This window comes from Coregonus lavaretus, assembly GCF_964263955.1.
Source record: "Coregonus lavaretus genome assembly, chromosome: 12".
Taxonomy (NCBI): Eukaryota; Metazoa; Chordata; class Actinopteri; order Salmoniformes; family Salmonidae; genus Coregonus; species Coregonus lavaretus.
The window spans coordinates 47,841,227-47,856,738 of record NC_139999.1 but is presented as its reverse complement, the minus strand read 5'-3'; the positions used below and the strand labels follow the sequence as shown (position 1 = coordinate 47,856,738).

The 15,512-nt window shown below is 40.7% G+C and overlaps 1 protein-coding gene across 1 annotated transcript; it reads left to right on the top strand.

Annotated features, from left to right (window-relative positions):
* Positions 1 to 594: 594 nt before the first annotated feature.
* On the top strand, positions 595 to 8,753 carry lyar (Ly1 antibody reactive homolog (mouse)). Its single transcript, XM_084173505.1, has 8 exons — positions 595 to 1,434; positions 5,144 to 5,258; positions 5,339 to 5,446; positions 5,627 to 5,710; positions 6,602 to 6,944; positions 7,089 to 7,145; positions 8,194 to 8,279; positions 8,505 to 8,753. The coding sequence occupies exons 1-8, from the start codon at positions 1,313 to 1,315 to the stop codon at positions 8,640 to 8,642; spliced, it is 1,053 nt and encodes a 350-aa protein (XP_084029631.1). The 5' UTR covers positions 595 to 1,312; the 3' UTR covers positions 8,643 to 8,753.
* The last annotated feature ends 6,759 nt before the right edge of the window (positions 8,754 to 15,512 follow it).

Below are 15,512 nucleotides of genomic sequence, written 5' to 3'. Positions count from 1 at the left end.
AGGAAAATCAGCAAGGAAATGGTGAGTAAATAACCATTTCACACTGTAGGTGTAGTGTCAATTGTGGGGGTGCCCCTGTTGCTGGGGATCAGAAGTGTCTGGTGCGAGAGAGGTGGTTTGAGATTGTCAGAGTTGAACAGAAGGTGTCGTATGCTGAGGCAGTGAAGAGAGTAGAGGATGATTGGTCAAGGGTGAGTAGTAGGCCTAGGCCAATACAGAGTGATACAAATGTGTGCTTCAGTAAGGTTGGCTTCTTAGCATTCATTGCCATGGTTGTCAACTGTACTGCAGAAATGGAATGTAAATCACAGAAAATAGATGTTGTGGTGGCAGCTGCAGAGAAGTACTTGGGTGTATGAGGTTTTACTGCAGTAGAGTTACAAGGCAGTTGGCCTGGTGTAGGATTAATTAGGGTCAATGGGGTGTTGATTTTGTTTTTATGAAATAGTGGTATGTAGGTGTAGGGTTAGTTGGTGGGGCAATTTTTTCCTAGAGGAACAGGACTAACTTAATGTAGGTAGGCTGTGACTGGCCTCACAGTACAGTAGGTGGCAGTGTATACACCTTAAAAGTTGGATGCGATCTGCCAACCCAATCCCAAAGAAGAAGACCAGAACGAGGAATACCACATTTTTTCAAGCGAAGTATATGGGAGTTGTACTCCAGTCTAGTAGGTGGCCGTTAAATCTCATCGAAGAAGAATGAGGAATACGAACACATACAATATACGTTTACGTTTGAACGACCACAAAAACTAGTTTCAACTAAAGTTGCATTTTTAGAGACCAGGGCCATTAGAAAATGTTTAAGATTCATGTCATGAAGTGGAACTCCTCAAAACCATCTGCCGCCTTTTCGGAATGTAAATAATGTAACACTTCCTGTCTTGAAAGAAGTCGCGTGTTTTGAAACGTTTGCACTGACGAACCTACATGTGGATATTTTCCAACGTCTTTGTATCGCTACTACAGCTAATGACCTATGTAGTAGCCTCGTATAATTCATATGACGCAATTTTAGTTTGAAATACCGTTGTAATTTAGTAAGTAGCAATCTTGTTCCTCGCCTGACTAGAGGAAGCTAGCTACCGCCGGGTAAGTTAGTTCAGGAAGCGTTGGCTCGTGTCTCTGTATCGATTAAAACGTAATTTGCCATAGTATAAAGCAAGCAAGCCAACGTTATCCAAAAGGAATTTGTTTTGCTGAGTTCATTGACTTCCGTTAGTCGGTAATATTAATTGAGCTACAAAAGAACGGTAGTATCCGCTAACGTTAGCTAGTACGTAACTTAGTCATCTAACAGATAGTCCAACATGGTCTTCTTCACGTGCAATGCGTGTGGTGAATCACTAAAGAAAGCCCAAGTAGATAAACATGTGAACATGTGCCGTGGATGTGAAATTTTGTCATGCATTGACTGTGGAAAAGACTTTTGGTAAGTACTTGTGAATGTTTTTTCTCTTCTTGCTATGTTGGGTACATCGCAGTTTGGTTGATCACCAAATCCAATTGTATTTACCACATGCGCCGAATACAACAGTTGTAGACCTTACAGTGAAATGCTTACTTACAAGCCCTTACCCAACAATTCAGTTTAAAGAAAAATAAGTGTTAAATAAAAAATGGATGAGTAAAAAATAACAAATAATTAAAGAGCAGCAGTCAAATAAAATAACAGCAGGGAGGCTATATACAGGGGGTACCGGTACATATGGAGTTTCGGTGAGTAACTATATACATATACTCCGGTTACGGCTGGTATGTACTTTCAAAAAAGGTCTAAATAAAAATGTACAAGCTACCGAAAAGAAATGCGTATTTTGCACCTCATTACTGCCACGCACAGGTCGGAGGTATACAACAGCTCAATACTTTGGGGCTGCCGAAGAGGCAATTTTTCGGTTGCTTGTACATTTTTATTTAGACCTTATTTGGAAGTACATAAAACATCAAATTGTATTCATCACATGCTTCGTAAAACACAGGTGTAGAGTAACGGTGAAACGCTTACTTACGGGCCCTTCCAAAATATGCAGAGAAAGAAAATAGAAATAATAGAAAAGTAGTAACACGTAATAATAAATAGACAATGAGTAACGATCACTTGGCTATATACACGGGGTATCAAATCAAGCTTTATTTATACAACATTTCAGACATGGAATGCAACACAATGTGCTTCACAGGAGAAAACTAATAAAAAACAATGAAAATAAGAGCTGAAATGTTTACTACACAACAAACTTAAGATTAAAAAAAACAACTGAACCTAAAAAGCAGTCTAAGGAAAAGCAAAGTTTTGGCCCCCCTCAGGTTCTCTGGCAGGCTATTTGAGAGGCTGAGGACATAATAATTAAATGATGCCTTGCCATGCCTCTTGGTCCTAGGCTTTGGGATAGTTAAAAGACCAGTGCCAGAGGACCTGAGGGACCTACTGGGTATATAACTTAAAAGCATGTCTGACATGTATTGGGTTGCACAATAGTGGATTGATTTAAAAACCAATAGAAGAATCTTAAAATTAATTCACTGGCTGCTTGTGAGTTTGAAGAGACCTTAAAACTGGTGTAATGTGTGCTCTCCGTCTGGTCTTGGTCAGTACCCATGCTGCAGCATTCTGTGTGTTTTGCAGTTGACCAATGGCATTCTTGGGTAGACCAGACAGGAGAGCGTTACAGTAGTCAAGCCTGCTTGTAATAAAAGCATAGATAAGTCTCTGTATTGGCCTGAGAGAGAAACGGCCGCACCGTGGCAGTGTTCCTCCGATGGTAAAAAGCTATTTTGGTCACATTCCTAGTGTGTGATTCGAAATTTAATTCAGAATCTAAAATGACACCTAGGTTTTTTACCAGGTGTTTTCTTTATTTCCTGTGAATTGAAATGTGCGGCCAGATTGTCTCTCTCTCCCTCTGCTTTGGTTCCAACAATAAGTACCTCAGACTTGTCTTGATTTAGCTGGAGGAAGTTGTGAGCCATCCAAGTAAATGTGTCTCAATCCAATTTGTCCACCAGTGTCGCATTTCCGCATCTGGAGTGAAAGGTGGCAACGCTAGAGAGGTGTTTGTCAGACCATGAGACATCCCGAAAATCGGTCTTCTCACTTAAACGTCTGAAGCGTCCGAATGGTTTGACCTACAAACTATTATGACCACTCTCTATGGAAAGGGGAGACTCTCACAAACACGGTGTGTCAAGGGACTCGTCTGAAGGTAACCGGTACTGGTTTAAAAAAACTAATGGAAGTATTGTGCCTACCCAAAAAAGAGGGTTAAATATGTGTAAAAAAAAAATGTATTTGACACATATCTAACCCCATTTTTGAATGTCTTATTCAATGTGTTTCTATGGGCTTTAGTAGCAAATGCCTAAATCAATATTTTATCCCCCCCCCAAAAAATACTTAGCCTAAATAAGTTCAGTACACATTTGCTTAACTCGCATGATAGGTTCCATGGACTCACTCTGTGTGAAATAATAGTGTTTAACATGACTTTTGAATGACTACCTCCTCTCTGTACCCCAGACATATACAATTATCTGCAAGTCAGTCGAGCAGTGAATTTCAAACACAGATTCAACCACAAAGACCAGGCAGGTTTTCCAATGCCTCGCAAAAAAGGGCACCTATTGGTAGGTGGGTAAAAACTAAAAAAAGCAGACATGGAATATCCTTGAGCATGGTGAAGTTATTAATTACACTTTGGATGGTATATCAATATACCCAGTCGCTACAAAGATACGGGCTTCCTTCCTACTACCTCGGTTGCCAGAGAGGAAGGAAACCGCGCAGGGATTTCACCATGAGGCCAATGGTGACTTTTAAAAGTTAAAGTTTAATGGCTGTGATGGGAGGAAACTGAGGATGGATCATAACATTGTAGATACTGTGAGGCAGGTAGCTTAGTGGTTAAGAGCGTTGTGCCAGTAACCGAAAGGTCGCTGGTTCTAATCCCCAAGCCGACTAGGTGAAAAATCTGTCGATGTGCCCTTGAGCAAGGCACTTAACCCTAATTGCTCCTGTAAGTCGCTCTGGATAAGAGCGTCTGCTAAATAACCTATTATTATTATTTTTATTTAGTTACTCCACAATACTAACCTAAATGACAGAGTGAAAAGAAGGAAGCCTGTACAGAATAAAAAATATTCCAAAACAGGCATCCTGTCTGCAGCAAGGCACTAAAGTAATACTCCCAAAAATGTGGCAAAGCAATTTACTTTTTGTCCTGAATACAACGTTTTATGTTTAGAGCAAATCCAATAGAAGACATGACTGAGTACCACTCTCCATATTTTCAAGCATAGGGGTGGCAGTATCATGTTATGGGTTTGCTTGTAATCGTTAAGGACTGGGGAGTTTTTCAGGATAAAAAATTAACTGAATGGTGTTAAGCACAGGCAAAATTCTAGAGGAAAACCTGTTTGTCTCCTTTCCACCAGACACTGGGAGATGAATTCACCTTTCAGTAGGACAATAACCTACTGTTACTTACCAAGAAGACAGTGAATGTCCCTGAGTGGCAGAGTTCCAAAAGTTTTGACCTAAATCTGCTGAAAATCTATGGCAAGACTTGAAAATGTTATTTTTAAAATAATAATGGGCAAGTGTTGTACAATCCAGGTGTGCAAAGCTCTGAGACTTACCCAGAAAGACTCACAGCTGTAATTGCTGCCAATGGTGATTCTAACATGTATTAACTCAGGGGTGTGAATACATGTAAATGAGATTTCTGTATTTAATTAAATTACCAAACATGTTTTCACTTTGTGAATATGGGGTTTTGTGTGTAGTTGGGTGAGGAAAATAATAAATTGACTCCATTTTGAATTCAGGCTATAACACAACAAAATGTGGAATAAGTCAAGGGGTATGAATACTTTCTGAAGGCACTGTATAACTAGGAATAAAGTGATTAGGAAACAGGATAGATACCGACCGTAACTGCTTAGCGAAACTCCATATTTGGTGATCAACAAATTTATTTTGACATAATGCTTGCGGAGCTGGTGAATGGGAGTTTGGATCTGTGCTTTTTGGGTGTTTGAGATGTCTCTAACACACAGATACTGGTTCAAGCCAACATCACATGTTGAGTAGGTAAATTATTCTGATCGGTACCTAGCTATTCTATTTCTTCCTCCAACAGGGGAAATGACTACAAGAACCACATCAAATGCATCACTGAGGATCAGAAGTATGGAGGCAAAGGCTATGAGGCTAAGTCCAACAAAGGGGATGTCAAACAGCAACAATGGATTCAAGTGAGAAATAGATCATCTGATTTCCCTCTTTGTTTATCAGCACTTTGTGTAGATGATTAATGGATGAGATCTTTCCATAGAGAATCCAAGAAGCCATGAACAAACCAGGAATCAGTGCCATGCTGAAAGATGTTCTAAGTCAAGTCAGTTCATATGATAACGTCCCACGAAAGAAGTCAAAGTTCCAGGTTGGTTATTTCTATTGTTGCTTAGGATATCATGGTTCTTTCTCTATTGTCAGTTGTACTTGACTTTGTGCTGGTCCATAGTGTCAGTTTACTGCTATTTTATGCTTGGCTTGCTGAAGCGTTGCACAAATGTTAAATCACTATTGTAATAATGCTGTCACATGCTGCTCACTCCATCAGAACTGGATGAAGAACAGTCTGAAGATCCACAATCCCACGCTGCATGACCAGGTGTGGGACATCTTTTCAGCAGCAACCAGCAACGTGAGTAGGGTGTTAACATAATTAGGTCCATTTAGCAAACGCTTTTATCCCAATTTTGACACTTGACACCGCTGGACAGATGTCAAGTTAGTACTGTACACTGAGTTAACAAAACATTAGGGACAGCTGCTCTTTCCATGACATAGACCAGGGTTTCCCAACCCTGTTCCTGGAGAGCTACCCTCCTGTAGGTTTTCACTCCAACCCCAGGTGTTACTAACCTGATTAATCTTATCAACCTGCTAATTATTAGAATCAGGTGTGCTAGATTAGGGTTGGAGCAAAAACCTACAGGACGGTACCTCTCCAGGAACAGGGTTGGGCAGTCCTGACATAGACTGACCAGGTGAATCCAGGTGAAAGCTATGATTCCTTATTGACGTCACTTGTTAAATCCACTTCAATCAGTGTAGATGAAGGGTAGGAGACATGTTAAAGAAGGATTTTTAAGCCTTGAGACAATTGAGACAGACTGTATATGTGCCATTCAGAGGGTGAATGGGCAAGACAAAATATTGAAGTGCCTTTGAATGGGAATATGGTAGTAGGTGCCAGGCGCACCAGTTTGTCAAGAACTGCAACGCTGCTGGGCTTTTTACACAAGTTTCCTGTGTGTATCAAGAATGGTCCACCACCCAAAGGACATCCAGACAACTTTGGGAAGCATTGGAGTCAACATGGGCCAGCATCCCTATGGAACGCTTTCGACACCTTGCAGAGTCAATGCCCCGACGAATTGAGGTTGTTCTGAGGGCAAAAGGGGGTGCAACTCAATATTAGGAAGATGTTCCTAATGTTTTGTACACTCGGTGTATATGATTTATAAAACCGAATCAATGTGTATTTTTACAAATCAGGGTAACATTGTTTCAAATTAACTTTTGATTTTAGCCAGCTCCCGAAGCCCCGAAACAGACAGAGGAACCCGGGAAGTCTGTTGCTGACAGCAAAATCGAGTCTAATGGGAGCCATCAGAATGGCACATCGGAGGAGCCACCACCAGAGAAGAAAAAATTGAACAAGCGGGAGCGCAAAGAGGCAAGACAAAAGAAGAGCGGGAAGAAAGAAAAAGCCCTGGAGAACGGTAGCACCGAGGAGGAAGCCAGTGCAGGCAAACGAAAGGACAAGAAAAGGAAGAGGAGTTCTGAGGAAGACGGGGAGCAAAAAGGCCAGGATGCTGGAGGCGAGGTGACCACCAAGAAACGGAAGACAAGTAAAAAAGACTGTTCCGAAGGTATATATTACACATTTTCAGGGGGTTCTTTTCTCGAGTGAGTGTGCTTCTCCCGGTTGCTACTGTTCTCCTACTATTGCTAATGTAAAATGTACTTGGCACATTACATTCTTTGATTCAGTTTATTTTTATTCTACCTTCCAGATGACCGAAACACAGAGGCGGCTGAGGAGGAGGCAGAGGGTGTTGCAGGTTCGAAAGGTACCAGTTCTTCTGAGAATGTGTTCATTGTCCTGCACATTTTTCATAGTAAGAAAAAACTTCATCCCAATTCACCACACTTTTTTCCCGAAGTGTGCGCTTGCACACCACACATGCCTCTTTCGTGGATTGAGAAGCATTGGCTGGAGGGAGTTTTCAACTTCGTTAAATCCATGCCGAGAAGGGTGCACACTTCGGGAGAAGAGTGGAGAATTGGGATATACATTGGACTTAGTGCATTACCTCTGGTTTTACATTTTCTGAATGAAGCCACCAGGGGACAGTGTTGACACGTTCCTCTGCTACATAGTAGGCCTACGTAAATGTGCTTTCAAAAATAGTTAGAAACAGTGATTATTTGATATCCAACAAAAGCACCTTCAATTTCAAATTGTCCTGTATGTAGTCAAAGACTCCAGCCACCCAACTCATAGACTGTGCTCTCTACTACCGGAGCGCCAAGTCTGTGACCAAAAGGCACCTGAACAGCTTCTACCCCCAAGCCATAAGACTGCTAAACAGTTAATCAAATGGCTACCCGGACAATTTACATTGACCTCCTCTATTATTTATTCATCTTAATTGTTTTGCACGGACTCCCTTGCACTGGCTCTATGCACACTCACTAGACTCTACCCACACACTCACACTGACACTCCAACACACACACTACATACACTCACACACACAAAACACGCATATTGACGCCACACTCACACATACACACTTTCACACGCTGCTGCTACTCTGTTTATTATATATCCTGATTGCCTAGTCACTTTTACCCCTACACACATGTAAATACTGTACCTCAACTACCTCGTACCCCTGCACATTGACTCGGTACTGGTACTCCTTGTATATAGCCTCGTTATTGTTTTTATTGTGTTCCTATTTCCTTTTTTATTTAGCAAATATTTGTATTTTTAACTGCACTGTTGGGAATGGGCTCCTAAGAAAGCATTTCACTGTAAAGTCTACACCATGTGACCAATACAATTTGATTCGAGTTAGTCATGATCAACTAATGCTCTTGTTTGACTTTCAGGCAAGTTCAATTGGAAGGGAACGATAAAGGCAGTCTTAAGACAATCTCCTGAAGAAGGACTTGCAGTGAAAAAACTCAGGAAGAAGGTATGTTCATCTGAATCAGACATGTATGAATATTGTGCATCACACAGATAGAGGTCAGCTTTTCTGGCATCTCCCTTTTTATTCTCACCTTTGATCAAATATAGTTCATACATACTACTGGAACAGCATGTTTTACATTATGCCCATAGGGCTAGAATAGTGATATGACATGGTCATGATTGTAATTGTCGCTGTTTTCATTAATGGCACCGTTTTTCCTTCCAGGTTTTGTCAGCTTACTACTCATTCAGCGGAGAGAGAAATTTCAAATCAGAAGAGGAGCTGCTAGCACTCTTCAACAAGAAGATTAAAGGCAACCCCAAGTTTAGAGAATTGAAAGACAAAGTTAGACTTATAAAGTAAATCTTTCATCAATGTCATGAATTCCAGCATGGCTGTTTTAGCAACTCACTGTCGTCCTCCATGTTGTGCGTGTAATTTTTGTAAAGACAATTAAATCATCTTTAACACCAAGTCATGACCCTTTACTGACTTTTCATTGGACACCAATGTTGTCTTGTTTCTTGAAGACTAGAAAGAATGCAGGCTTTAGTGTAAAGAGCCACTGAACAAGCCAATTGGCACGTGTGTTTTTCTGTTGCTCATTAGAAACATGAGATTTCAGTCTTGGTGTTTCCTGATCGATTCCGCGTTTGGTTAATGATGTTTGTCCCCCATGAGAATCTGTAGACGTGGAAGCCTATTTCACTTCCTCAAAATCCCCAGAATGAATCTACAGTGCCTTGCAAAAGTATTCATCCCCTTTGGCGTTTTTCCTATTTTGTTGCATTACAACCTGTAATTTTAAATTGATTTTTATTTGGATTTTATGTAATGGAAATGCACAAAATAGTCCAAATTGGTGAAGTGAAATGAAAAAATTTACTTTTTTCAAATAAATTCTAAAAAATAAATAATGGAAAAGTGGTGCGTGCATATGTATTCACCCCCTTTGCTATGAAGCCCCTAAATAAGATCCGGTGCAACCAATTACCTTCAGAAGTCATATAATTAGGTAAATAAAGTCCACCTGTGTGCAATCTAAGTGTCACATGATCTCAGTATATATATACACCTGTTCTGAAAGTCCCCAGAGTCTGCAACACCACTAGGCAAGGGGCACCATGAAGACCAAGGAGCTCTTCAAACAGGTCAGGGACAAAGTTGTGGAGAAGTACAGATCAGGGTTGGGTTATAAAAAAATATCCCAAACTTTGAACATCCCACGGAGCACCATTAAATCCATTATTAAAAAATGGAAAGAATATGGCACCACAACAAACCTGGCAAGAGAGGGCTGCCCACCAAAACTCATGGACCAGGCAAGAAGGGCATTAATCAGAGGCAACGAAGAGACCAAAGATAACCCTGAAGGAGCTGCAAAGCTCCACAGTGGAGATTGGATTATCTGTCCATAGGACCACTTTAAGCCATACACTCCACAGAGCTGGGCTTTACGGAAGAGTGGCCAGAAAAAAGCCATTGCTTAAAGAAAAAACTAAGCAAACATGTTTGGTGTTTGCCAAATGCCATGTGGGAGACTCCCCAAACATAAGGAAGAAGGTACTCTGGTCAGATGAGACTAAAATTGAGCTTTTTGGACATCAAGGACAACGCTATGTCTGGCACAAACCCAACACCTCATCACCACGAGAACACCATCCCCACATTGAAGCATGGTGGTGGCAGCATCATGCTGTGGTGATGTTTTTCATCGGCAGGGACTGGGAATAGTTATGCACGCTCAAGTTCTGTTTCTTTGTCATATTTCTTGTTTCACCCCAAAAAATATTTTGCATCTTCAAAGTGGTAGGCATGTTGTGTAAATCAAATGATACAACCCCCCCCAAAAAAATCAATTTGAATTCCAGGTTGTAAGGCAACAAAATAGGAAAAATGCCAAGGGCGGTGAATACTTTCGCAAGCCATTGTATAGCTCAAGAAATCCGTAATACATTTTGACGTTTTTGCCGAGGATGTTTTGATAGCGCAATTTTACATTTAACTAAGGTGTTTGGTGCCATATTTCTCAAGTTAAAAAATGTGCGACGTCTTATTTAAAGGAAGTCGGAGCTGCTGATCAGGTCTGTCTCACTGTCTATCCAATTGGATAGAGCGCAATCACCACAGCTGTTCACCCCATGTTAGTGGGCAAATGGACATTGTCAAATCAGCACCCAACCTTCATTTACCCATTGTGACGCACGGATGTTCCAAACTCTGTTTTAGACAAGACTGACTATGACCATTTATTTTATGACTATTTACACTTTGTAGTCAATTTTGACACTAGAATAACTGTTTCTGACTCATATCCATGCCAAATAGGCTATTTTCAAAGGGATTCGTTGCTTTTTAAAGGCGGTCGCTCTGTTTGCCAAATTAGTTAATTTGAATAGAGACTTATTTTATGATTGTGGACGGACCTAATGAGTGTTCTGTAAAAACAAGACTGACAAACAGAGGTGGTTTAGAAGCACTCCCATGATAAGGGCTTACCAAGAAAAGCTTCCAAAAGGACCAATTCGAGACAGAAAGGAGTTGGAGCACTCAACAAAAAAGGCAGAGATTAATTAGTTGAATTATTCCTTTTGGAAATGTTTCTTGGTAAGCCCTTGATGGATTTTTGTCATTGTTGTCGAACACCCCTCCTATTTTCCTGTTTGCTTTAGTGCGGAGGCCCACCTGGACTCACCCCAGGCTAATACTTAGGCTTTAGTTCAACAGGATAAATACTGTCTTGTTGCAGGCTTTGTCGGTTTAATTGTTTGCATCCTATTACTTGAGCAATAAGAATTTACTAAATGTATCTTCATGTGCCTTAGGGATAATAGTGGCTGTGGAGGATAACGGCTCTTTCACATTCCAACCCACAGTACGGCTGTGAAACGGTACCTTATCTCTGGGATTGGATGTGGAAGGGAAGGGGAGGGGTGCACCTGAGGTGAATTTGACTCACACGGGACGGGGCTAATGCACATTCCTCGGCACCCAGAATGGGGTTCATTTGGCCGGGTACACAGAAGCTCCATAGAATCAAGACATTGGTGTCAGCCTCAGGTGAAGTTTTAATGCTGTCTGATTTCCACCACTCAAATGAGCAGCCTGTTACCTGCACCCACACACTCACTGCACACACACCCACGGACACAGTCACTGGGAGATATGGGAGGAAATCTCCCCAGCTTTATGAAGCTCCTGCTAATCCCGCCGAGTTTAACACTGATTCTCATTCATCGCTGTGCTTACCTGTAATTATATATTGCATACTTTGGGTATTAGCAAAGCTGTTACTCAAGTTTGCAAGTATTAAAATGGTGTTTTCTGGCCTGTATTAGGGTTCAAGCTCCGTGTTATTATTTTTCAGTGCAGACCCTACAGAATACTCACCAAAGCATAAGTGTCATTACACAAATAGTATTTTTATTTCACCTAATTTTAACATGGTCATAAAGAGCACATGTTCAACTTCATAATAAATATTTTTCCCATTTCAAGAGGTTTGAACTTGTTTTAAACATTTCTAGCCTATCTATATGGGTAACAGGGTTGACGTGTTATGCTCGGCGCGCTGTTTTCCACCACAAAACACCAGAGAATTTGAAAAAATTGTAGAACCAGCTCACCTGCTTTTTATACTATGATTTGACTATTAGATGTTCAATGTTTGTTTACATTTATTTTTAAGGAATAGTTTTAGTTCACCTTAGAGGGTTGACATTAACCCTGAGGTACAGATGTAAATGTATCAATAATCACATTAAATAAGTACAAATCTTCAGAAATAACATTCCCAAAGCAACACAATAACTACGGCTTTCCACTGATGGTGAAAACCGGGAAGAACCTTGGGGTTAAGTGGGTTCAATTCTTCCTAGAAATTGGACAAATATGACCGGACATGCCAAAATAGGGATCTAAAGAGAACTTATTTTTATGAAAACACACTGCTATTGGATTTTTTTTACATGGTTTAGTTAGAGCATAGATGTGTTATCCAACTGTTAAATTGAATGTTTTAAGACAAATGTACACACCTATTTGTCTAGAGGACATAAAAGGCAGTATTTGTGGAACGACCCATAAGACCTCTCATGATATTGGCTTTGGACATTTCAATAATACTGATTGCTAAGCTGTCAGTATTGATCCAAGTAATAGTACTGAAACATGATTACAAATAGGTTTGCGTGTGATATCTCGACTAGGGTTATCGATCCAATTTAGTGAACTGGCCACCAGAGGCAGCACCTTCAACCCTTTTAAATATACAAACATATTCATACAATACTTCAAGAAGAGATTACACTGGAGGTACTAAACCAGTGTGAGGTGCTCGGATGAATTTCAAATGTTCACTTGAATCTCATACTTCCTCGAACGACAGCTGGCAACTAGTGTGCATGTTTAACAAGCTACGCTGTGATAGTGCCATTTTGGGGAAACAACCTGAAAACAACTTGGGCGTGTCACTACCCATAAGCCGATGAGTGATGGACTTACCCAGTAGCACGCTATGTTACTAAGAGAGACAAATGTAAAGTTATTTTGAAAGGCTAAGCAAACAAAAGCAATGCCTGCGTAACAAATTAGTTGCATAACTGACATGGAAATCCAGAAAGACAATAAGCCTGAATAGGGGCTTACCTAAATTAGTGTTACAAAATAACTTGCCATAATTGCCATATTTTAGCTGCTGTCAACATTCACAACATTTGACTACAGACAAGGAAACATGCCAAATTGGAGTAATGTTCAACAACAACAAAATAATGCACTTAACTGAAAGCCCATATACAGTGCATTCAGAAAGTATTCAGAACCCTTGACTTTTTCCACATTTTGTTACGTTACAGCCTTATTCTAATTTAAAAAATAATAATTATATCCTCATCAATCTACACACAATACCCCATAATGACAAAGCAAAAACAGGTTTTTAGACATTTTTGCAAATGTATTAAACGTAAACGGATACCTTATTTACATAAGTACCCTTTGCTATGAGACTCGAAATTTAGCTCAGGTGCATCCTGTTTCCATTTATCATCCTTGTGATGTTTCTACAACTTGATTGGAGTCCATCTGTGGTAAATTCAATTGATTGGACATTATTTGGAAAGGCACACACCTGTCTATATAAGGTATAAAGTTGACAGTGCATGTCAGAGCAAAAACCAAGCCATGAGGTCGAAGGAATTGTCCGTAGAGCTCCGAGACAGGATTGTGTAAAGGCACAGATCTGGGGAAGGGTCCACAAGAACACATTGGCCTCCATCATTCTTAAATGGAAGAAGTTTGGAACCACCAAGACTCTTCCTAGAGCTGGCCGCCCGGGCAAACTGAGCAACCGGGGGAGAAGGGCCTTGGTCAGGGAGTTGACCAAGAACCCGATAGTCACTCTGACAGAGCTCCAGAGTTCCTCTGTGGAGATGAGAGAACCTTCCAGAAGGACAACCATCTCTGCAACAGTCCACCAATCAGGCCTTTATGGTAGTGGCCAGACAGAAGCCACTCTTCAGTAAAAGGCACATGAAAGCCCGCTTGGAGTTTGCCAAAAGGCATCTAAAGACTCTCAGACCATGAGAAACAAGATTCTCTGGTCTGATGAAACTAAGATTGAACTCTTTGGCCTGAATGCCAAGCATCACGTCTGGAGGAATCCTGGCACCATCCGTACGGTGAAGCATGGTGGCAGCATCATGCTGTGGGGGTGTTTTTCAGCGGCAGGGACTGGGAGACTAGTCAGGATCGAGGGAAAGATGAACGGAGTAAAGTACAGAGACATCCTTGACGAAAACCTGCTCAGGCTGGGGCAAAGGTTCACCTTCCAACAGGACATCGACCCTAAGCACACAGCCAAGACGATGCAGGAGTGGCTTCGGGACAAGTCTCTGAACGTCCTTGAGTGGCCCAGCCAGAGCCCAGACTTGAACCCGATCGAACATCTCTGGAGAGACCTGAAAATAGATGTGCAGCGACGCTCCATATCCAACCTGACAGAGCTTGAGAGGATCTGCAGAGAAGAATTGGAGAAACTCCCCAAATAAAGGTGTGCCAAGCTTGTAGTGTCATACCCAAGAAGACTCGAGGCTGTAATCGCTGCCAAAGGTGCTTCAACAAAGTACTGAGTAAAGGGTCTGAATACTTATGTAAATGTGATATTTCCATTTTTATTTTTTTATACATTTGTAAACTTTTCTAAAAACCTGTTTTTGCTTTGTCATTATGGGGTATTATGTGTAGATTGATTAAGGAAAAAAACAATTTAATGAATTTTAGAATAAGGCTGTAACGTAACAAAATGTGGAAAAAGTCAAGGGGTCTGAATACTTTCCGAATGCACTGTAGATAGTCAAATATGATGTATGTCAACATCAGTTGAGGCAAGTTTCAACTATTTTTTGATAAGGCATCAAAAAGCATAATTGATTACCCTGCACTCCCAGATACAGAGTTGCCATCTGTGATTTGGCCAGGACTTAAGTTGTTGTGCGGTGTAGCATTCAGGCCACGTAGCCTGTAGGCCTATATGTAAAAGTATACATAACAGATAAGCTTCCTTACCTGCCACTGAGAATATAGTACTGTATTTACCAATTATGTGTGCAATGAGCAGGTTTTTCTCCACACTTGGATTCATCACCTTAGGTAGCCATTTCTGCAGTCTGTCTTTTTGGAACTGTCTTTTAAATACTTTTCTTCACATACTTTTCAATGTCATATTGTGAAATGTAGGCTATAGGCATACCCATTCAGATTAAGCCCAAAGTTAATGCTGGACTAAAAAGCATGCTCAATGGAGAATCTCCATTGAAAGCTTTTTAGTCCTGGACTAGGCTTCATCTTTGTCTGGGAAACCAGCCCTTAATAAACCAAGCTTCATTTATTGAGTACAGACCAAATAGCCAGCCTGTTTTTACATCATTCCATTTGGGTTGACAACACCCTCCCAATTTGGACTTGAGATTGGATCTTTAGGTAGTCAGACACTAAAAACAAATACATTGCAAGTACAACAGAGTACACGCTGATTGGCATACACTAACAAAGAAATTGTCTACAATATCCAGTAAATTTTGATTCTGCATTATCCGACTGAAGCATGGCTTTAATAAAAGATTTTCTAGAATTGATTCGGTCATGTCTAAAAAGCCTTTACAAAAAAAAAGAGTGCAGTATACTGCAGTATGCTGCAAATGCTACATTAATTTTGCCGTACAACTGCGGTTT